The following is a 24821-nucleotide window of genomic DNA, read 5'->3' as shown; positions in this document are numbered from 1 at the left end:
GACTCATGGTCTAGAATCTAGGTCAAACCAGGGCGATCTTGAACATACACAAAAACAAATCTTGTAATTGGATGTAAACAATCAAACAAAATAAACACAAAACGGCTGGTCAAACTTTTAACTGTATTTTTGTTTTATTCATTTTAGCCAAATTATATCTACCACTTGTTGATAGATCGAAAAAAGCTTTCGAGCCTGGTCTTACCTCTGTAAGCTTTTTTCCCAACAGGTGAATATACAAAACGTACATAAATGTGTCAAAAGAGAACTCGGTACATCCAAGAGAATCTTAAACTCGATATCAAACCGAACTTAAAATCAAGCCAAAAACCACACTTTGAAAGTTTTCCCCAACTAAGAGTCTCACCATTGTCGTCTTCACCTTTGGAGTGTTCACTTGTGCTTTGTTTTCTGTGCTTCGTCAAAAGTATCTACCACTGTGTCTCTAGTGACCGCACCTAAAAATTAATTTCCATCTACAAAAGATCATCGGAAAACGTGTAAAAATGATGAATAAGTGATCAATATTCATTGAAGTGAAGGTTTTTCTTTATTAATAAACCAAAATTATCCTGGTTTAAGCTTAAAAACGAAGCATTTCGGGGATGTGGATGTGGAAAAAATCTTAAAAAAAGATTTACCTTCTTGTACACACCTTTATAGATAGATACCTGTATGCAAAATATTTGTGTGCTAGCTTTGTTCTCTTAAAGCAGTTTCTCCGCTTGTGTTTGAATTTTTTATTTTTGGTGAAAAGAAAACGAACGAAAATCAATCCAATTTTTTGATTTATAATAAGTCTATTAATTAACTGCCACTTTTAAGTTCATAATACCTGTAAGTTGCTGCTCGAGTGACTTTTTTGCTGCTGTTGTAAAGATACGATCTTAAAAGACACGTTCGAGTGCATAAAATATATAAAAAAAGGAACTTCACGCGTGCGGGACAGTACCATTTAACTTGGGTTCCACAAACTTCAACAACATTATAGCTTTAAAGAAAACAACAACAACAGTAACAAGTAAACTCGCAATTGTGAGGCAACATTCTACACACGTTCCAGTGATGTGCTTCTGCTTGCTGTGCACCCAAAGCAAAACATATCTACCTGCATTCAAAAGTATCTAACTATCTATCTATTGACATTCAAAGACCAAATCGAGGGAGTTCAATGCACACTCCACACTCTATCTGTAGCTTTTCATTCACGTAACAGCAACAGCAGCGCTTCGACGTTTTCTCATAGTTTTTTGTTTTGTTTTTAGTGACTACGCGCCGAGCCGCCATCCACAGTGCTACACAACACACTCTTTGGCGGGCTCACACAGATACCCGATATACTGTGACTATAGTGAGTGTTTCAGTGTTTGTAAATTGGTTTTCCGACTTTTTACAGTTATATTTTGTTTAGTTCTTCGTAACGGTTCTTTGTGTGTAGATGCATTCTTAATCTAGCTAAACTTGTTTTTATTTTCGTTTTTTCCGTTCATTCGGTTGGATTGTTTGTTTAACCGTCTTGGCCCATAACCGTGACGGTTCCATGTGATAAGCCACCCGCGCCCAAAAAACAGTTCGAATTTAAAGTTTCCATTGGTTCCTTAAATTAGTGTGTCCTAAATTCTTGATTGTCATATGTACCTTTAAAAATAAATTGCCAGTGAATATGTCATAGACGAATGCCAATGAATCCGCATCGATGAAACAAGACGTGACTATGACAGGTCTTGGACGACAGAAAATGAGTAATCGGAGAAGTGGTGGGCGCTCCGATTTAATTGTGATAATTTGTGTAAGTTTTTTGTTATGCCTACTAAGTGCGGTAACGACGACAGTGGCTCAAAAAGGTGGAAGTGGAAGTGACAGTGCTTTTAGTGAGAATGAAATAGATATTGATGAGGATAAGCCCCAAAATACCCTCAACCGTCCTGTAACCCAAATACGTGGAGGTGAAATTGTTGGTGAACGAATCTTACGAGCTGTCGAGAGTCCTTATGTAGTGACGGAAGACATCGAGGTGCCAAAAGGCTCCAAGCTAACTATCGAGCCCGGAGTGACAATAGAATTTTCCCCTTCAACTGGAATAACTGTGCAAGGTGTCATGAATGCGGTTGTAAGTATAATTTATGTACAAATTTAGAGCTATTCGCAAGTTCTGTTTGCCCTCAAAATACACCTGTACCTCTAAAGTCACCTGAAGTAAAAGGTTCTTTGCTATCTTATCACCTGTAAAAAGTCAGATAAAGCTTCCACTGAATAAAAGATTGTTAATCATAACTTAAGTAAATAAAACCGTCAGCGATACTGATACTATAATATAAACAGATTGCGTCATCAGTGTAGTGTATCTTATTCCCCTCCTACGAGAATTGTTAGTCACTGTTTTTAAACAACAAAAATAAGTAAATAGCTATACGTACAATTTTATTCAAAGTAAGGCTAAGGAATTTTATTTGCATTGTTGACAAATTTTCTGTATGTCAAGGAAGGATATCTGAAGGAATTAGGGCAAGTGACATCATAATAAAAGGAGACCAATCGATATGTACTTACAGCGAAGAAATTGTACGCCATAAGAAAACCTCCCCAATAGTGAATGAATTATGGGTATATAGTTTTCAGAATTCAGTTTTTATATATGATAAAGAAAACCGGTCAGTGGGTGTTAAATAGGGTTGTTAACCCTTGAATCAAATCAAAAGATAGTAGTTGGTGTTTTGGAAAAAAGGATATAGCCATTGTAGGAATGCGTATTTTTAATTTACAATATTATAAAAAATAATAAGAAATAAGTTTTAAGTTTTGTCTCGGGTAAAAAATTCATTTTATTACGTTTTGAGTGTGCCCAGTCATTGCCGTTTTTATCAATGAAAATCAACAAAAATAACCACTTTACTCGTTTTCTTTAAAAGGACGAACTTTATATTCAAACTTTATAGAAAGTAGACAGGGTTGTAGCTTCTTGAAAAACGAGCTTAGCGACAGTTTCTTGGCCTTTAAGGTTAATCCTTTTTTAAAGATAATAACAGCAATTGTTTTGCATAATAAATATCACGTTAACTTTATAATGCTTATTGAAGTTTAGTTCAAAAACAGTTTTTGTTGCGGGAGGAATTGAAGTTAAACCAATATAAAAATAGGTCGGCGGATATACACTTCTTATGTTAGAAATGAACTGGTCTAAGCTGGTCTTAAAAGCAAACCCGCACGAACAGAAATGAAGACAAAAATTACGAAAGAAAATAGTGCGTATACGCCCAGTGTACCAATATTTGGCTGTCAATTTTACATTGAAAATAATGCTAATTGATGATATATGTACATATATTATGTTATTAAATTTATAAACCATACTTCATTAAGACCATACTTTTTGTAGACGAAATTGAAAAAAATGTTAAATTGAGGTAAACATTTTTTTAAGAAAAAGTTTTTCCTCTAAAATATTTTATTTTGCACTTCAGATTTGTTGCACTGTTCGCTATCAACCTTGAATTCATTTGAATTTTTATTATGAAATAATAAATTTACTTTTCAATATTGAATTCAAGAACAACTCTATTATTGTTTAAATTTTAAAATACTTTTATTGCCATATCATGGACTAGACTGTACCTAACCCATATCGATCCAATTCCTTACACAAAGAAAACACTATAAATCAACAGTATCCTTGGCGCCAGTTTTGTATTCAATACACATAATGTTATCCTTTAGCTGAAAAATAGAGCACGATAGTTACCTATATGAAATTTTCCTTGAAAGCAATGGGATTTAAAATAGTTAACAGAAAGAAGTAAGTAATTCATTTTATTAGAACAATTATTTGGTTACAAAGTTTAAGTATTATAGTTATGAATTTGAGATAGCTTTGGCTTAGCCGTTACCTTGAATGGTAATGAAAAGTTATATACACATAATAAAACGGAAAATTTAACTTTAAATATACTCAGTCATTAACAAATTTCTGTATTTAATAATAGATTTAAGAAAATTACACAATTCTTTCCAGTTTCTTCTAAAATTTCTAATGTTTCCATCATTGTAAAACGTTCCATTGTTTGATATGCAAGTCTGAGGTGTTTGAATATTGGAAAAATGCTTATAAAATGAAAGTTGTCTTCTTTGGCCTTCATGTTGCACAGCGTGCAAAAATGGTCTGATGCACCATTGTATAGACTACCGTTAAGGTAGATGAGCTCACATCTCGATTTAAAGAGCAGCGATATTTCTTCGTAGCTAAGGTTGTCCTTAAAGTAGTTGTTACTGCCGAGGTGATAATTTAATTTTGAATATATAATTCTGCTTTCAGATTGTCGTGCTTCTTCAATCAATGCGTTACGGGTCTTCATTTCTTTGCACTAAGAAGAAAAGCTGTTCTTTTAAGGAGTCTAGGTTACTGAAGTTCCAGTCTAAATTAATGTTGTAATAAGAAGCAATATTTTGCCATTTCATCATCCACTAGCCGATGTTTCTTTGTTCGTAGTGCAGCTATTTTTTCGTTAGACGAGTATTAGAATATGCAGAAATTTTTAAAATGCAGGATGCTTGAAACTTAAGTTTATTAGTACACATTTTAATCAACCTTGTTTCAAGATAGAATGCATAGTTTGCGGTGTTTCTTTATGAATTAAACATTTTTTTTTCAGAAAAATTCGATAAATTTTTCAACCACTTCGAATTCATTTCTTCCCCAAATTTAAGCAGCATAACAGAGTGTGGATTTTATAACGGTTTCGAAGACCTTATATTTAGATGAAAGAGTGATGTTTTGGTTGTAAAATATTTTTCGCACCGTTATGTTGACCAAGCTCTGGGAAGCTTTTCCTTAAAGGTGGCTTTTGAAGTCTAGAACCGTATTCATTTTTACTCCCAGGTATTTATATTCTTTAGTAACTTCAATCTCGTTGCCTTTGTAGTACCGTTTATTTCTATTTAAACTTCGGGAGCTATGTGTGAAGACCATAGTTCTCAATTTTTCAATGTTTATAGGGAGACCCCAGGTTTCACAATAATTTGAAAGACGGTTAATCATCAATTTTAGGTTTTCAAGTGATTCCGATAGTAAAATTGGGTCATCCGCATACAAAAGCACATTAACATTACTGTCAGCAATATGAATTCCACCGGTTATACATGAGACTATGTCATTTATAAAGAGCGAAAATAATAGAGCACTTAACAGGCATCCTTGTTTAACTCCTGGGTCTGTATCAAACTACTGAGAGTAAGCTGAACCATCCCATACCGCTGCTTGTGTCCCCGTATATATTTCTTTCAGGACTTTGATAATTTTTTCGAAAGACCTACTTGTTACAGATTGTATAAGCGTGCATTTCGGTTAACAAGGTCAAACGCTGCTTTTAAATCGACGAAAAATGAGTAAACTTTTTTTTCCCAGCTTGAAATGCTTTTATTATCGAAGTGAGACAAATATTTGTTCGAAAGTTGAGTAATTTTTTCTGAAACCCGCTTGAAGCTCCGTAAGAATTTCATGATTGTCATTTTGTCAACCCAATGTTCAAGCCTGCTCACAAGTTGACCGCAAAAGATTTTAGCCATCGTGTTCATTTTCAGGGTTATTAGTATCACCCTTTTTATGTATTGGAAATATCATGGACTTTTTGAATGAGTTTGGTATTGTAGCTTTTGTTAATATCGTATTAAAAAAGTGTAAATTGTTGTTCAAGGTTGGGCAGGCGTTTTTGAAAAATTCATACTTTATACCGTCCTCACCAAGTGCTTTTCCATTTCTTGCTTTAATAATAACATTTGAAATTTCATTAACTCTTATTTCCGAATCTAGAATTTCGTCCAAGACTAAAGGTTCTGCATATGCGGATGATAAACTTGATTTGTGGAAAAGTAACTTGAAGTGCAAAGCGAGATCATCCGATCATCTACATTTGTAGTCAATGTGCTCTTGAAAAATGCAAGATATTGAGTTCAATACTTGCATTAATTTTCAGTTGAACATTTTAGTTAAATTATGGATATAATAATTTTATTTCTCAAGGTTTATGGAGAAAGGGAAGTGTTGGCAAAACTGAATATTAGTTTAAAGTAATTGTCCACTTTTAGGACCGTTAAAGCCATGCAGCCATCAGATATCAAAGGGTTAAGAAATATAAAGTATTACTTTCTGTGTGTTTTTTTTTTTTATTTTTAATCTTGTTGATTTATATGGGTTCATTTTTCTTTTACATATTTACCTTGCAAAGACAAAAGTAAAATTATTATTTTTTCAAACAAAAATGTCTTCACCAAAACCACAATAAAATATACTGGTCAATACAATTAATTTTTATTTCTGCCAAAAACCAAACCAAAAATACTTTTCCAAAGGATTTTCTTGTCCTGAATTTGAATCTCACCTTATAATTTCTCTATTACACCAGGTTTTTTAAATTAATCTCTTTAAAATTATAAGTGAAAAATATAACACGGTATTTTTAAGGCTAAGGTTGAACGCAACATAGTTCTTGATAAAAAAATTGATGATAATTGTGCACTGTACAAATCTTTATTTTTTAAATCATTTTTGCAAAGTTCTCATAAGTAATGGGAAGACTTAAAGGACTCTAAATGAAGTTTTGATTTAGAAAAAACCGTTTTCAACATTATTACGTTTATATTATTTTCAATATATTTCCAAAGTCTTGTTGATATAACCTTACGACTATAATGGTTTGCGTTTTAAATTTTAAGAGCCGTTTTAGCTTAAATACTTAAGCGTTTCTTTAAGGTTTACGTAGGACAGGTGAAGCCTAAAAACTTATGAGGATTTTTTGGAAGTTAACAAGATACTGATGTGAAAACGGAATATTAAATAAAGCGTTTTGGAAGATCAACACGAATTTTAATGAAAACAATTTAATTCAGGAAATTAGCCTAAAAAATCCTTTAATCAATTTTTTAGAGTTTAAAAAGGTTTTCAAAAAACTGACGAGATTGATTGATTTTAAAGTCGATCTCGAACTGAGGAAGGAGCATAATTTGTTTATATATGGCTAATTTCAGAAAACAATTATCATGAAAAGATTAACTCTTGGAGGATTAGGTGGAGCAATAGTCCGTTGACAACTAGAGCCTAGTGACTTACAACTCTCAACCATTCCTGTGTGCGAGTAATGTTGTCAGAGATGTAAGGGACCCACAGTTTATATGCCGAATCCGAAAGGCTAATTTGAAAAAGCACTTTTCTTGACAAGAATTATTCTTGGAGAATTTGTCTATTCCTGGCAAGAGGCAGTACCAGTAAAAAAAGTTAATTGGCACAGACAGGGATTGAACCCAAGACCTTAAGCATGACAGTTCTATGCACTGGTAACTTGATTGTCAATTACAAAACCCTGCTGCCCAGTGTAAATGTAAATTTTTGACATTTGTTGCACTATCTTCTCAGTTGTCAGTGAACCTTTGTTGGGGAAGGTTGCCCCTGTGTTGTGCGTCTCCGTTCTGTCTGTGCTCGTTCTTTTTTATTTTTATTGGTCGTAAACGTGTCGTGGAGCAGTTTTTTCTTATCATCAAATAAATTTAATAACAATTAAACATATACACAAACAGTTTTATAAACAAACAAAAATAACAATAATTTACCATAACAAAAAAAATAAACATAAATTAATATTAGTGGTTCCTAAAAAAAAGCAACAAAAAAAAACAATAGTGCAACCCCATAATAAAATAACATAAAAATCACGCCACTCAAAAAACAACAAAAACACACCGAAAACAAAAAATGATAAGCCACGCAGCACAGCACTTCACAGTGAGTACCATCCCATCCTTACTTTCCCCTTCTTCCACAGTTGCACAGCCTAGTTTATGTATCAATTACAATTGGAATTGGTGCATTTGCTAATCTGTGTTTCAGCAGATTATTTGAATTGAATTTACTGTTTTGCATCACAGGGTCGGATCGGTTCTCGTCACTGCTAAGGCATAACACTAGCAGTGAAGGGTATTGATAATTATTCTGTGTTTCAGTTCAGTGAATTTTATTTTTCATTTCTATCTGTATTGGTTTTAGACATTTTTTTTATTTTGCAATGACTGGACAATTCAGAGTAGATTATTGTAATATTCGTGGGCTAAGGGCAAATTTTTTGTTAGCATACCGCCATACTGTTTCATACAGGCCAGCTGTTTTGGCACTAAGTGAAACCCAAGTAGGTGAGGATTCCGATCCTGCTGAATTTTTTATTCATGGGTATAGCTTGGTGCCTTTATTCTTTTCCCACCATGGCCTCGCCATATACATTAGGAATGATGTTGCTTATCAGCTCTTACCACAATATGGTCTTTGCACCAATTCCTTTTTTAATTATATGTGGTTTAAATTCTCCGTGAATAAGCAAATCATTCACTACTGCTTCCTTTATCGAAGCCCAAATTTAGACAGAGTATCAACTTCTCGTGAATTTGATGCTTTGTCTGATTCCATCCAAAGAATTGTTTCGTCCTATCCTCGCACTGAAATCGTTGTTACGGGCGATTTCAATGTACACAATTCTTCATGGCTTCAACATTCAGGCCAGACAACACCCGATGGAGTGTGTGCAGAAATCTTCGCTGAGTTGAACCACCTAACTCAGCTTGTCAACGAGCCCACCCGAATATCGGACGTTGAAGGTCGAGCAGAAACCACTCTTGACTTGTTTCTTACCTCTGACCCTGATAAGTACACTGTTAGTGTTCTATCTCCTCTAGACACATCTGACCATTGTGTTATATCAGCAAATTTCTCGTGTCAAAACTGTTCAGTTAAAGAAAGTGCTCCTATGAGAACCGTTTGGCAATACGAGAAAGCCAACTGGGACGGCCTCAATAATTACTTCAGGATCTTTAACTGGTCACTATGCTTCCTCGATAGTGACGTTGACGTCAGCGCTGATATGATCACAAGTTTAATTCTCCTGGGAATGAGAACTTTTATACCAAACAGGGTTAAAAGTATCAGACCCAAGGGAAACGCTTGGTTTGATGCGAGCTGTAAAGAGGTTATTAGGGCCAAAGAGGTTAGTTTCCGTTGCTATAAAGCCAACCGTACTGAGGAAAGCCGGAAAAAGTTCAAACAAGCCAGGAAGACCTGCAACGCCCATATTCGACGGACCAAATTTTTACATGACCAAAATTTACGGCAAAAAATACTGCAATGTCCCAAAGGCAGTAAAAATTTTTGGTCATTTGTAAAAAACATGAGGAATTCTTCCTCTTCTTCGGTTCCTACGCTCGTTGATAATGACACTCCTTTTGTTAGCTCTTTAGAGAAAGCTAATCTCTTTGCTAGGCAGTTCGCCGCCAATTCTACGCTGCCAGTGAGTGTTATGACTCCGCCTGTACTTGAGCGAGTTAGTGATTCTATGGGACCAATCTTTTTTCGCACTCGTACTGTGGCAAGAGTCCTAAGAGATCTAAACACACATAAATCTGCTGGTCCGGATGGTATCCCCGCTATTGTTCTGAAGAGGTGTTCTTCAACGCTGGCAAAACCACTGCGTAAGCTTTTTCATCTGTCCTACTCCTCAGGTCTCGTTCCGAGCGGATGGAAAACGGCATTTGTCCAGCCTATTCCCAAAAAAGGCGAATCTTTCTCACCCTCTAACTACCGACCGATTGCACTTACGTCCCTTCTTTCCAAGGTCATGGAGATCGAAAGCTTCTTAATGACCGGCAATACGGCTTTCGTAGCAATAGGTCCACTGGTGATCTCATGGTTCATCTCACCGAACAGTGGAGCAAATCTTTACATCGTTTTGGAGAAAGTAAGATTATTGCACTTGATATTTCAAAAGCATTTGATAGGGTTTGGCATCAGGCTCTCTTATCGAAAATGCGTGCATTCGGTTTTCATGAATCCCTGCTTCATTGGATTAGTAATTACCTTTCGGATCGTTCAATACAAGTAGTATTGGATGGATTCAAGTCTGAAAACCATAAAATAAATGCTGGTGTGCCCCAGGGCTCTGTTTTATCTCCAACACTCTTTCTCATTTTTATTAATGATCTTCTGTCTGCAACATCTAATCCAATTCATTGTTTCGCTGACGATAGTACTCTTAGCTTTTCATATTCGTTTTCAGACTCACATCCCTCTTCTTCGGATGTGGAACTGCAACGACAAAATATGATAAGCTCATTAAATTCCGATCTAAACAGCATTGTTCAATGGGGATTAAAAAACCGCGTGGAATTTAATGCTTCGAAAACGCAATGCTGTCTTGTATCGTTAAAGCGAGATATACCCCCATTGCCATTATCCATGGATGGCACTTGCATCAATGAGACTGAACACCTCGATATTCTCGGTATGTGTGTCACCAACCACCTCTTATGGAATGATCACATACGCGATGTTGCCAAAAATGCCGCAAGGTGTTTGGGTTTTCTTAGGCGATGCAAGAAATATTTCACCCCTTCTGATCTGGCTGTTATCTACAAGACTTACATACGTCCAAAGCTTGAGTATAACTCCCATCTCTGGGCTGGTGCTCCTGCAACTTACTTAAGCCTCTTGGATAGTATTGAACGTAGAGCATTTAAATTGATAGGTGATAATATCATCATAAGTTCATTTACTTCGCTTGAACATCGTCGTAAGGTCTCTTGTCTGACCCTTTTTTACCGTTATTTTAACGGTTTATGCTCTAGTGAAATAGCCAGTTGCATTCCTCCCCTTAAACAGTTCAACCGTAATACTCGCGCTTCTAGGAATGCTCATCAGTATACCCTCGAGCCCAACTTCGGTCGTACTGTCAAATACAGAGATTCGTTCTTTAGCCGTACTACGCGAATGTGGAATGCCTTACCACACTCTGTCTTTCCTAGTCATTGCAATATTCAGGAATTCAAAACCAATGTGCACCGACATCTCCTTTTAAACCCTCTCTCCTCTTCCTAGTGCTCACACTGTGCATCTGCATAATAAGGGTAGTAATATCCCCTTGAGTGTGTGTTTATTATAAAAAAAAAAAAAAAAAAAATATGATGCGTCATTCAGTTTGGCACCTTCTTACATTTAAATTTGAACAAATTTTTTACATTGATTTTTGTTCGTAAAAATCAAAGAAAGTGTTTTTCCATTAAAAATTTACGTTCAAAATGCTAAAAGCTTAAATAAGTTTAATGAAAACAAAGCACTTTACAAAAATTGTTCTTAAAATTAAAATATAATTATTAAACAAAAATTAATTCTATTAGCTTGGCTTTAGAAATTGAATTTGGGAAGCAAATAAAAAAGCCTATATTTCGACTTATTTCAAAAACTTTATCAAGTTTATAAAGTCAAATCAAACGTCAAATCCCATCTAGTTATGTATATTTTTTTCATTTTCGTTTCAAGTAAAAGTGAAAACCAGACTTCTTAGCTTTAAATTATTTTATCGTCAAGAAACCAGATTTTTTTTGTTTCCAGTTGTTTAATTAATTCAAAGCATTAAATTATTTCTTCTTTCTGTATCGTATTTTTAAGTTTAGGTCATAAAAATCCAACTTCGCATTATATATTAAAGTATAATTTTATTGCGAAGAAAAGTAGTTACTTTTTTAAGATTGACTGCATCCATACATTAGTTTTAGAAGAAAAGGTCGAAATTCTACATTAAACTACTACGAACTTTAATAAGTCTATGGCATCTGTAATTTTTGATCCATAATAGATTAAGCTAAATTATATTCATGCATAAGAAAAACGTTTAAATACTTAAAATACAATTCAGATGCGATTCGTTAAGTTTCGTTAAAATCTTACAAGAACGATTCCTGTCGCTCGCTGTTTACTTCAATTTGACAGCTCAAAGAGAAGAAAGAGACAAAGTTTAACAGAGTAAAATCAATAACCCAAACCCAAATAAATAACTTCGATAAGGTTTTTATTTTAATGGCCTTATTTTTGACTCAAGACGAGAGATTGTTTTTCTTTTGACAGGTAGCTTATCGAACAAAATCTCAATATTACTATGTGTGCAAATTTTCGTTGGGATTTTTACATTACCTTATGTTAAGCTTTAAGGTTCATTGATTTTATAAGGCGTTACGAAATGTTTCGAATTTCAATAATATTCATGCGATTTAAGAAGTTTTATTTTATTAGTAGCGCATGTATTTCATCAGATTATTTTTTGAACCATTTTAAACATGTCTAATTCATCAAGACTACCTATCCAAGCGTTGAACTTGTTTTATGATCGACAAAACAACACTTTACAGGAAATGCCTTTAAAACAAATTACTATCAAACGAACAATTATTATTTTCCATTTGAAAATGAAAAAAACAAATGACCTATACACACCATAAACTGTCTTCATATTTTCCTCAATGTAAATTTAAGAAGATTAGCAAATGATTCAGTTTTCTCAGTCGGGCGTCCCTAGTCAAAATGTGGTGCAGTGAACACAAAAGATACTCGCCTAATTGAAATTGAATGAGCTAACTGACCTAATGGTCTCTGGGTCGTGGCTTCTTAATTGTCATCTTTTCCCTTTGATTCCGAACGCTTGCAGATTGAATTAACTCATTCAAGACACATTAGGGTGTTTTTTCTGTGAGTTAATTACATATTCTTAAGATGTCTTGTCTAGGGAGTGGCGCTAACTATTGCGCTTAATATGCCAATTTAATTATGTTATGTTTATGAACTGTTTTTGTATTGTTTTTATTTTTTTTTTAAGGGAACACCAACTAGAAGAATTACTTTTACATCCCGTGATAGTTCCAACAGGGTTTTTCCTGACCCTGAGGAACTAGGAGCACGATTAGTTGATGGGCCGACTCCGCTTGAGGGACGATTGCAAATTTTCCACAAAGGACAATGGCGTTCAGTTTGCACAAACTCTAGAAAGTAAATATTTGTAGTTTTTGAACTTTACAATAAATAAATATTTATTTTTTTAGTTGGACACAAATGGATTATGAAACAATGTGCCGGCAGATGGGTTTTCGAGGCGGAAGATTTTGGAATTGGATGGAACGTTCTGCAAAGAAGGTACCTCGTTTACTGTACGAGGAACCCAAGTGTCAAGGAACTGAATCATCGCTCTTTGATTGCGCCTGGCTCACCAGACAGCTGGGCTCAGGAGTTTGTGATTACCATAGTGACATAGGTATACAATGTATTCCAGTCCATAAGAATGTCATTGGACACTGGAGAGGACTGCGCTTCGAGAATGCTCCAGCAGCCAAATCGTTAGGTCTTGATAACACAGTATATTCAGCAATATCACAATCGGCATTGAAATATGTGGACATTTTGAAAGCCGGATATGGACGGGAAGGAGATGCAAAGTCGGCCCTAGAAGTTCTTGGCCTCCCTCCAGAGATGGAGCACATAGTCATAAATCACTCAGCTTACACAGGCATAAACACCACTCTTCCTGAAGGAGGCTTTGCAATGAAAAACATAACTGTCCGAAAAAGCAATGGAATTGGGGTTTTTGTTAACTCCAGTTTTGGTTCGGTTAGCATGGAAGGATGTATGATAGTTGACAATGCCGCAGATGGCATAAAATACGTTGGCCATGATCTCCGTCCAGATTTGCGAACTGATCGAGCAACTATACATGACTTTTGTACCTTGCCAACAACGTCGGGTCAGACCTTTCCGATAAGTCTATCGATGCATCAGAAATTCTATGCTGGAGCGGCTAAGGAATGTGGCAAATATTTCTTTACACATCCGGATTACGTGTTGACAGTTCATTTTGATTACTTCACTGTCGCACGAAATGAATCGGCGACAATTACAATATTTGATGGTTCTTCCCCTGGGGACCGTGTTTTGTCTTCATGGAACTTACGCAATTATACTCGACACCAAGCTGTTACTAGTACGAAAGATAAATTGTACATTCAGTTTCGAGCGGAAATGCGAACGGAAGTGTTAGGATTTATACGCCTCACAACCGGACCTACACGAACATTTGACTTAAAGGTAGTTGACTCTGTAGTGGAGGACAACTCTGGACGTGGTATTGCCATTGACAACATCCGCTCTCAGCTGCAAATTCAGGGGACCACTATATCGAATAATGGTCATGTTTCTGGTGTCCATGTGACAGGTGGCGCTGGAGATGTCAACATCACTCACAGCAATATAAGCTTTAACAAAGGCGATGGAGTCAACATCACTTACTACGGTGGAAATAGGAATATTTCAAGAAGTTCCATAAGTTCTAATCAGGGTTTTGGCTTCGCAGTGTGGCTTAACGAAACCAAAGAAATAGATCGAAAGGAATTCATCCCTTTGAACCAAACAACAACTGTGGAGTATACAGATATGTTCAATAATTTAGAGACCGGCATCAATCATGGTAACTTTTGTGCTCCACTTTGGATCAACATAACTGGAAATCATTTTAATGCAAGCAATTTGGACGATATTTACATTGACACTTGTTGGTTTCCCTTGAAAAACCCCAGCGAAGAAGTTCTCAAACTTCAAATAGGCCACAATATGTTTGAGAATAGCAAACGGAACTCAATACTTATGAGTCCTGCTTTGAACTTTGTGGGAAGAATCGAATACAATCAATTCAGATATGGGTCCTATGGATCTTTGTATATACGGAATCCTCCTTGGGATGAGTTCAATGAATTACCGGTGAAGCTAATAATCCAGAATAACTACTTCATGCGAAACAAGGGAGTTTATGTGGTTTCGTTGGGATTGTCCCCTTATAGTGACAAAGACGTTCAATGGCTTCTGTTTACAAGAAATTTCGTACGAGAAAACAAGATTCGAGAGCCCTTTGGCCCAGCCTCCCTTGAAGCTGGAGAAAAGAAGCTAAATCCGCGTTCCCGAGTTTCGGCACCAATTGTAGTCTCATCGAGTAATGTAGATATTTTCCGCAACATAATTTCGAACTATGACTCCCAGTATGAGATTGGTTCACAGCTCTGTGATCAAAGTCAGATTATCAATGCAACTTATAATTGGCTTGGCTTCACAAACGAGTTCAAAATTTACGAAAGACTTTTTCATCGAAATGATCGATACAATTTAGCGAAGATTCAATATCTGCCATATTTATTGCACAACTCGAATCCGGGAAGTTCTACTATTATTTCGATACCAACGTTCGTCCATAAGTTCTTCAATGAAGGTTCCGATTTGCTTGGTGGGGAGGTTGATGGTCAAGAAATGATACCCTCTGGAACCTATCGAGTAAATAGGGACATAAATATTCGTCCCGGAGGCAAGCTTATTCTACAGCCAGATGTGACGCTGAAATTTGATCCAAGTGTGGGGATGATGGTTGCAGGAAAGCTTGAAGCAAGAGGTAGAAGACCGGATGACATTCTGTTAACATTAAAGAGAGAAACCCTTATGCCCCCAACGACCAATGACACTGTTGATGTAAATGGAGAAGATGTGGAAGCAATAGACATGGAAACCGAGTCCATTATGAGAAAAGAAGACCTCACAGATGTTCCAGTTCGATTGCTCGGTGGATCTGGGGAGCACGAGGGTCGTTTGCAGATCTTCCTCGATGACCGCTGGGGAACCGTATGTGACTACGGTTGGAATATAATAAATGCTGCCTTGGTATGCCATCATCTCGGGTATACTCTCAACCCTCTAGACTGGCGACTGCATCCTTCACAAATGCCAGGAGTTGGCACAACGGAAGACGTTATTGCTTCAAACATTCGATGTACGGAACATGATGTTGACATAACCAAATGTCGCTCAGAGAGAATATCTCGCGGCGAATTCGAGAATTCATGTTCACACGATAATGACGTTGGGGTCCGTTGTCACGATGGAGGTTGGGCTGGCTTGAGATTCAGTATGCTAGCTGAACGTGCAGACCTCCAGTACGTTACTGTCGAGAAGGCTGGTTTGTTTGATTATAAAACCAACTCGTTCAAGCCTGCAGTCCAAATGGATTTTGCCAGACACAACTTGGAAAATGTTCGCATTGTTGATAATTTGAATGACGGTCTTGGAGTCATTTATTCAGATGTCTTTGGAGGAAAATCCATCAATAACATCAAGAACAGTGAATTCACAAACAATAAGGGTGATGGAATAAGTCTGAAGCAGTTGGGCTTGCGAATTCATGGCTCATTGATAAAAGATAATCTCGGCAGTGGAATTTCACACAACCCAGTCGTTTCTGCAGTCGATCAGAGGGAGCTTGGTGGATGGTTTAAAATGGCACCAGACTTCAATACCTTTGACACAGACTACGAACCTGTATTCCTTCCAAAACATGACTTTAATTTCGATCTCGGCACATGGCAAACAAAATACATAATAACCGAAAAACAGTCAGGTGAAAATGTGATCAGAAAAATGGCGATCCGATGCCAGCCGGGTTATGTCATGGGCATCCAGCTCTTGAATCCCATCGAAAACCGATCAACAGAACGAATATCCATTCTTGATTCTCAGACAGAAAACGATCGATCAAAATTGTGGGAAGTCAAACGAGATCTGAGTGTGTTTCCAGTAACTAGCAGCAGTTACGGAATCATTTTGTACTATGAAAGTGGTAAGAATGCCTTGGGAGGTGCTGTGATTATGCTTTCAACACTGTCAGCACCTGTTCAGGACGTTCGAAATCGAGTGACTGGAGGACCAATTCCTTCGCTGACCATCAGATCAACAAAAATCCAGAAAAATGCTCGAGCCATTTCGGCCTTCTACTACAATCGGTACTTTGGACAAAACGGTGAACATTACCTTCGAAAGGCCAACGAATCAATCAAGATTTCCAATTCCGAAATAAGTTCTAACGATGCTGAAGCATTTCTGGTGAAGGCACCATTTTGGGATGTCCATTCGAGCAACATCTCCGAGGTGACAATTCACATCAATAACACGTTAATCTTCCAAAATGGCCTAGGCATTCGTCACGTCTCTAAGGATCTTCGTTCTTCGAATAACCTCTTCCACTATGCCTTGCAAGACAATACCATCGAGTCGAATCTTCATGGAGGCTTGGACATCTCACTTCCGTACGTCTGGCAGTATAACGAGAATTTCACGCACAGCATCTTTCTGGGAAACAATACCTGGAGGCGGAATAGGGATTTCATGATAAACATTAAGGGTCACTACGCCTCCGTGAACTTCACTTCAAACTTATTCCTCGACAATGACTGTCGGAAGGGATTGATCGCATTAGATGGCATGGAGAAAAAATTGAAGTTTGATTACAATCGAATGGAGAACAACAATGGTAAATTCGTCTTTGAAGTCAAGGCTGACAGTTTAAGTGAGATCATCGGAGAAGTCCCAGCTATTTTCGAGTACAACACAATAAAGGATAATCGATACGACCCGGTAGCTAGCTACCGAGCTTCTATAATGCGTTCTCAAATAAGAACCTTAAAACAAGAACAGAGGTCTTTACCGAAAACAGCTGTCATTCGTTTCGACGGAGTTCAGAAGGTAAAAATCCACAGAAATTTGATTGTACAGAATTCCATGGATTTCGACTTGATAGCGGGAGTCAGATCAGCCAGGCTCAATAACTTCCTCTATGCAATGGAGAACTGGTGGGGATCTTCGGATCCAGCATACATTCGGTCGAGAATCTTTGATTTTGACAACTGGAACAACCACGCAGAAGTTGTATTCCAGCCATACCTTATCGAGAACTCCTTCGATGCCAGTGTATCAGTGGACTCGAGCACCAATCACGGCAAAGAGTTAAATGCCAATACAAATAAGATTGGAGGAAGGATATCAGGAGATTTTGTGTTGAAGAGACGACCAGAGCCTTACAATGTTATCTCGGATATCACTGTTATGCCAGGTGTAACGCTGACGATACAATTTGGAACAGTTTTGGAATTCGAACCGAATGTAGGTATCCTCGTTTTAGGAACTCTTAATGCCATTGGATATAAAGATTCCCAAATAATTATGAAACCACGACCTCCCAAGTCCCATGAATCTTATACCATGCTTAACAAGAGATCCTTGGAAAATCTTGTCTCACATGATTCCATACGTTTGTGTACTGCAAGAAATTGTTCATCTAGAGCTCATGATGATGAAATGTACTCTGTGCACGAAGGGTTCTTGGAGTACTTCAATCATACAACTCTTCAATGGGTGCCGATTTGTGATAAAAGGTTTACCGAAAGAAATGCACAGGTGGTGTGTCGAGAGCTTGGATATGACCCGCTGAATGTTTACTATGGTCATGATCGTCGTATTGAGTTCCACACGAATTCCCTTACTCGAATTTGGTCATGGGTTCAGCCATTGGAATGCAAAGGAGATGAAAACAGACTAGAAGACTGCACTGAGAGGTTAAATGGACAATTGTACGGCAGACTTCATGAATGCCACTGGAATGATGAATTCGTCTTCGTGAGTTGTTATGGGAACATGGAAACCGATGACGCCACATATTGGGGTGGAATACGATTCGCACATTCAGACTTCGAGCAAAATTTATACGAAAATCGCGTACATGATATCAGGACTCATGGTCTGATGTCAGCTAAAGAAAGTCAATTGGAATATGTGCGTATAGAACATGCTGGAATCTTACATAATGAGAAATCATCCGCCATTCAGGCAATCTTCAAGAATCCAAAGATCACTTCGGTTACCATTCTTAACTCAGCTCACCATGGCATCAATCTTATTTCGCCAAGTGGCTCAGTGAACTTGAATTTACTTCACATTAACAATACTTTCGGTAATGGATTGAATATCATTTCACTGACTGGCGAAGGGCGAGAAAGTGATCTTTCCAGTTTTGTTCCTCTGAAATCATTGGATCTTTCTTACCATCTCTACTCTCTTGTCGACATCTGTGATCCAAACAAAGTGATAACAGTAGAAGAACGAATTCTTTTGTACTACAAATACGACAATAATCCAGTTAACTGTGTCAAAATTTTCAACGCAGTCTATCGGGCAAAGCCTGTTGGATTCCGCTTACTGCAGTCGAACTTGTTTAATCATTCCAAGGAGTATGGCCGGCCAGATACTATCCAGTTGTACGATGGCGACATCTATAATATTTCTTCCAAATTCCTTGGACAGATTGAAGCTGATTCATCGAATCAAAATTCATTTTTCAAGACTACTGGGCCAACTTTGAGTATACGTCTTATTGCGAGTGGTGCTCCAGAAACACATGGATTCATTGCCGAGGTTGTCACTGTGCCAATTTCAGCCATTGGACTAAGTAAGACAAAATTTAATGCTTTTGAAGCGAATCTAAAGGAATTATTTTGTTTTTTCAGATCGAGATGCACAACATAATTTGACATACTCTCAAATCAGTGGAACTACGAAGTCTGCAGTCACATATGCATCCGCTGGAGAGGTGTCACCTACATTTACTCTGGGTTCAAATAAATTCAAAAACAACTGCCGACAACTGTATGGAAACTTTTCAACTTGTGAAAGTGCTCTTAGAGTTGATGTTCAAAACATGCAGTCATTTTTCTTTACGGTAATTTAACCATTATGAATTCGTTCAAATATTTTAAATCAGTGATATTTTTTCCAGAACAATTTGGTACAAGAAAATCAAGGAGGTTTATATATTCGAGCCGATTCCCGTGGGACAGCAACTTCTTTGAAAGGCTTTATTCAGCATAACCTCTTCGTGAAAAATCATAATCGACCTACATTGCATATTGAAGCCAGACAATCTTCACCGTATCAAGAAGTTATACTTTATAGGAATTATATTGCCCAAAACGATGCTAACTATCATGACGTCATTCGATTGAAACAAGTCATATCGAACTTTACATACAATTACGTCCATAGTAATATTGGAAGTAGAATTATGGAGGTGTCAGGTTTCAACAAAGTTCGACTTCCCATCTACCAAACAACAGCGCACAACGGATTTTATGAGTATGAAAATTTGTGATCTTAAACCGTCAAGATTTTAAAACTTCTTTTCTATTTTTTTTTTAGAAACGTTGCCACCAGTTATCAAGGACGAGCAACCATTGTAGCTGGAACTGCTGGCCAACAATATGTCGACAATATATTCCAAAACTTTGAGAATGACTACGAAATGATAACCGTTAATAATTCAAAGTATGTTCTTTCTTATAAAGCAGAGTTTTTGCTTCTGATTGAAATTAATTTGTTTCCTCTGTAAAAATGATAGTTTTTATTCTTTTACCTATTTTCTATCTTTCCATTGCATGTTTTCTCCTTCCGTCAAAAAATATTTTATCCTTTCAAAACTAATACAACAGCTATGATATGCAGTATTGGAACAGGTAAAGTATTAAGCTATAAAATAAGTTAATTAAAATTAATTAAAAACGATCAAAGTAACCAAAAAAGCCAAAGGAAAACCTAATTTTTCCTATACACATAACAATTAAAATTAACTGCATTTTTTGGTTCAAAATTTTAGAAAGGTTTAGTAAAATGTTAAAACCGTTTTCTAAAGTCACTAAAAAAAAAACAAATGACATTAGGAATTTGTCATATTTTACTGTCTCTTAACATTTTACAAAAATAAAAACACTAAAATTGGGCAGGTTCAGGCAACATAAGGGACTTTATTTGCAGTCAACTTCATTATTTGAACGTAAATTTTGACCAAGGCAACTAGTTAGTTTTTCAAGTGTCATGAATTTCAATTTTAGAACTATGCTTCGCAAACCTCTACTTTAAGTTCATAGTACAAAAAGAACCATCAAAATTACTGTCTACAAAACACTCCTCTGGTAAGCTACAAGTCCACCACGATTTGTTTTTTGTATTGTAAAGAAATATTACTTATTTCATTTCCAATTTGACAAGGAACTCTTTTACAAAAAGCGTTAAATGAAGTTTTGCAGAAAACTAATAAATCAAAGAGTAATAAAGTTCAGCTTTTAGTTGAATAAATAAACACGATCAGCTGTCATTTTGATAAAAGTAGACATGGCTTAATAGTTGGTGCGATTTTTCTTGACTAACTTTCCAGTCAACTTTCCATTAAAGTTGACTTAATTGGAAGGTAATTTTTTGGCAGCTGGCCAATCAGATACTAGAAACTTGCCTTAGTCCCTTATGTCGTCTGAACCCATTGCTATTTTAAGTTTTTGACATATAAAATTAGGTCTGCTTCCTACAAAAAGGTTTGTTTGCTTAATTTTTTCCACGAACTGTCACAATTTAGATGTGTTCAGTTGCACTGTTTTTAATTAAAGGAAATTTTATTGAACAAACATTGTATACAAAATTTGGAACAACTTTTAAACTGCTAAATATGAAGCAAAATTCTTAATAATAGATTGTTTAAAATTTAGCTTGAAAAAAAACCCTTTAAGAAAATACTAGCGAAATAAAAAAAAAGCATGAATTAGTATAGAAATTTTCTAGAATATTAGTTAATGCAATAAATCAATTTTTATGATGCCTAACCACGAATTAAACAAAAGTTTGTATCTTAGCAATATGAAAGCCTTCAAATCTTTAATGATAATAAATATGAGGAGAATTATAAATCTTCAGTTTTAATTCTACTTTGTTAAGTTAAAGTTTTATCATTAAAAATAATCTTAATATTTGTTTTAAATTCCTTTTTCTTTAGCACTATTGAGCTGTGGAAATCTAAAGTAGACGCACGTCACAATTACTGGAGTTTCAATGAATCAATCTCAGTGCAATCACGAATTCGTGATAAATCAGGTATGCGATTCATAAGTTTAATAATTTTATTTATTAAAAATATATCAATATGTCTTTGATTTCGTAAAATAGATGATCCATATTTGCTAGAAGTAGAAGCAGTTCCATTCCAAATGAACAATCAGACAATTCTTGATGGAAAATGTCCACCAGGATGGGCTCTAGTGATGGATACTTGTTTCATCTACATTGGTGCTCCGATGCCATTCCGAGAGGCTAGAGACTTTTGTCGTTCAGATAATGCATCGATGCCATTTATTCGAACTGACAGTGCTACTTTGTGGGCTTATCTTCAGAGCCAAATGCAGCATTTGAAGTAAGTTTGCATATATATTTTAAAAGAGTTTTTGAAAAGTGTAGTTTTTCTTGAATAGATATCCAGAAAAAGTTTGGATCCAAGACTACAATCACATTGACAAGTGTACCAGTTTTATCTTCCGAGATATTGAAGTTGAAGAGTGTAATCTAGAGCTAGGATTCATTTGTGAAATAGATCCAAAGGTATTTTGTCAGACCTTATCTATGATATACATCAACATTTATTATACTTTGACTTTGACAATTTGTAGGTTGTAATTGATCCATTATCCTGGAGAGCTGATGTCTTCGCAGTAAGCATCATCTCAGCATTTATTTTAGCCATCATACTCCTGATTATGATGGCTTTCTGTTGGTATGCCAAGTCCAAACATAGGCATGTTCAACGATTGCAGAGGAGAAACAGTATTCGGCAGAGTTTAAGAAGCTTAAACGGCATTGATCCTCAAGGATCTTTACGGCGACGCAATTTCGTATGAGTTTTTTTTATTTTGTTTAATTTAATTTATTTGATTCTTTATTTATTTTCATTTTTTATATTAATTTTATTTTATTTTAAAATGCCATATTAGAACGTGTCATCATCAACAGCAACACTTACACGGAATTTAGCTCAAGACTATAAGAAAATGGAATCCAATGGATCAATTGATTCAATGGACAAGAGTGTATTAAGTTCGACAGCTAGTTTTGATACATACGAAGGACCAAGTGTCAGTGGGAAGGAATTTTTTAACCAAACCGCTGAGACTCATAAGATCCAACCTCATACCACAAAATACGGGGAGTACTCCAATCAAAGTCCTTCAAAAGGTGCACATGTTTCTGGTCATGGGAATGAGCCAAGGGTAGCCACAATTGGTACGCCTAGAGGAACGGGCAAGGCGATTTATGCCTCCAATCCATCAGAACGTTTTGAGCTATCCTACCGTAATGAAGGCTACAGAGACAATTCAACTTTTGCAAGTACAAGGAACAATTCCACAAACGCCAGTCTAACTGAAGACTCACCCATAATTCACTTAACAGATACTGGAGATATGGATGAAATAGGTTCGGATTACTATGGCAATGCCAGTACACTGCCTTTGAGAACCCACAATGAGAACTTGGCGTTCTTAAATGAACTTAAACACACTCTTCCCGAGTATAAACCAGGAGAAAAGGAACAAAGTCATAGTAGTTTTCTTCCCTACTCATCTAATCAGTCACAATCCAGTACGCTACCCTATGAAGAGAAAATTGATAACTTCAACTTCACACCAGCCGATAACAATCCGAGGAAAGACTATCAAGACTTGGTCAGAGAAAATGCTCATCACGAAAATCCAGCCGATATAAGACGTCCCGATTCGTATTACACTGCAGTTCGAAGTAGTAAGGCTCCGCCACAATTTACTCAGCCGACCCTACATCCCCATAGAGAGGCCAACAAACGCCCAAAGACTGTTTACCAAACTGCCGACCAAGAGCCACGCTCTAGTTCCTATATGCGATCCAAATCGGAGGCATTACTCGAAACAAATTTCGACGAAGAAGGATCAAGCAGTCCAATGAATCCGCTCCAGCAAGATAGCCGTAGTTACAGCCAGCCACTGGAAACTGCTATGTAGTTTTTAAATTCGAAAAAGATCATTAATATTTTCATTTAGTTCTTAAGTTTTTGTAAATAGACAATCGAACGAACTTTTTGCGAAGCGAAAACATAGTTTAGTATTATTAATAATTGTAATGCCAAGTTTTTGACACAATTTATGATAGTTTTTTTTTACATATACCTATAAAATATTTAAAATAAGAACAAGAATTTAATTAATGTTTAATAAGTGCTTAGATTTAATAAACGCAATTCGAAATTGTTTAAAATATTTTAGAGGTTGTTTCATTTTATATTCAAAGTGATAAGATATCGATTATTGCAGAATGCACATTGGCTTTGAGAATTACACCGTGAAATTTGAAGAAATGTCAAAAAAGTGTCTATCCTATTCACTATCGTTTTCATGCCATAAAGTAGGAGCAAGCTCAAATTTTAAGATGTCAATCCAAATGGATTCAGAAGAAGCCAATGTTAACACAACCTAGGGTTTTAACGATATTTTATATGGTTTGATCTTAGTTTCAAACTTAGAAAACAAATTCTCAAACTAATTTCTAACTTTTCCAGTTTATATTTCAAAAATCTTGAAGCCTTCAATATTTTCGAAAACATAAGGACAATGGTCGCATTCACAAAGCTACTGGCTTGGCATCGTAGTCAAAATTCAACTAGCTTTGTGAATACAAAACTACACTACAAAGCTAGTCAATCTGGAACTGTCATATTATTGACAAATGCAAATATATAAAATAAGTTAGTTAAAATAATTTGATAACTTTAACTTATCTTTTGTGTTTTTTTAAATTCAATAAAATCAAATTTAAGCCACAATTTGAATGATTTATATTTGTATTTAAATATTGAACAATTTATTTCATTTTGAATTCGTGTTACTTTACCGAACAGCTGACTGTGAAACGTCAAAATCATTCTCCACTAACTTTGTAGCCGAATCCTACGTCGGAGGGGAAATTTCAACTACTTTTGTAGTTAGATTTAGCCAATCAGAATCCCTTGACTACGTAGCTACTAGCTTTGTGAATACGACCAATTTCTCGTTTTTGCTGTGAAAACTTTAGGAATATATTTCTCAATTATTATCTATCCAACAATTTAAAAACGAAGAATAGGAATACGAAGCTAGTTTAAATTCTGTTTAATTCTTATTCTTCTGCTCTGTCAATCTGACAGCAAAAATTCTCAGAAATCTAAGAAATATAAACATGCCCATAGTTTTTAAACTTAAATATAGATATTTTAAATGTTTTACACAGAAACTGC

At 36.0% G+C, this 24821-nt stretch overlaps 1 protein-coding gene across 2 annotated transcripts; it reads left to right on the top strand.

Moving 5' to 3' along the window:
* The first annotated feature begins 382 nt into the window (after positions 1 to 382).
* LOC129952978 (protein bark beetle) lies at positions 383 to 23813 on the top strand. 2 transcript variants are annotated; one of them, XM_056065979.1, is made up of 12 exons: positions 383 to 2110; positions 12672 to 12841; positions 12895 to 19157; positions 19216 to 19427; positions 19485 to 19840; positions 19904 to 20029; positions 20194 to 20217; positions 21525 to 21622; positions 21695 to 21938; positions 21997 to 22123; positions 22192 to 22413; positions 22513 to 23813. In XM_056065979.1, the coding sequence occupies exons 1-12, from the start codon at positions 1697 to 1699 to the stop codon at positions 23551 to 23553; spliced, it is 9297 nt and encodes a 3098-aa protein (XP_055921954.1). In that variant the 5' UTR covers positions 383 to 1696; the 3' UTR covers positions 23554 to 23813. The 2 variants fall into 2 exon arrangements, with proteins under 2 accessions (XP_055921954.1, XP_055921955.1); XM_056065980.1 differs by lacking the exon at positions 20194 to 20217.
* Positions 23814 to 24821: the final 1008 nt, after the last annotated feature.

This window comes from Eupeodes corollae, chromosome 3 (assembly GCF_945859685.1).
Source record: "Eupeodes corollae chromosome 3, idEupCoro1.1, whole genome shotgun sequence".
Lineage (NCBI taxonomy): Eukaryota > Metazoa > Arthropoda > Insecta > Diptera > Syrphidae > Eupeodes > Eupeodes corollae.
This window is presented reverse-complemented; position numbering and strand designations above follow the sequence as displayed.

Excerpts from the sequence above, each read along its gene's own strand:
- LOC129952978 (XM_056065979.1), top strand. The coding sequence starts at position 1,697 with ATGAAACAAGACGTGACTATGACAGGTCTTGGACGACAGAAAATGAGT. Across the intron at positions 19,158-19,215 it reads AATTTCAGCCATTGGACTAA|ATCGAGATGCACAACATAAT; the intron begins GTAAGACAAAAT and ends TTGTTTTTTCAG. Across the intron at positions 19,428-19,484 it reads TGCAGTCATTTTTCTTTACG|AACAATTTGGTACAAGAAAA; the intron begins GTAATTTAACCA and ends TATTTTTTCCAG.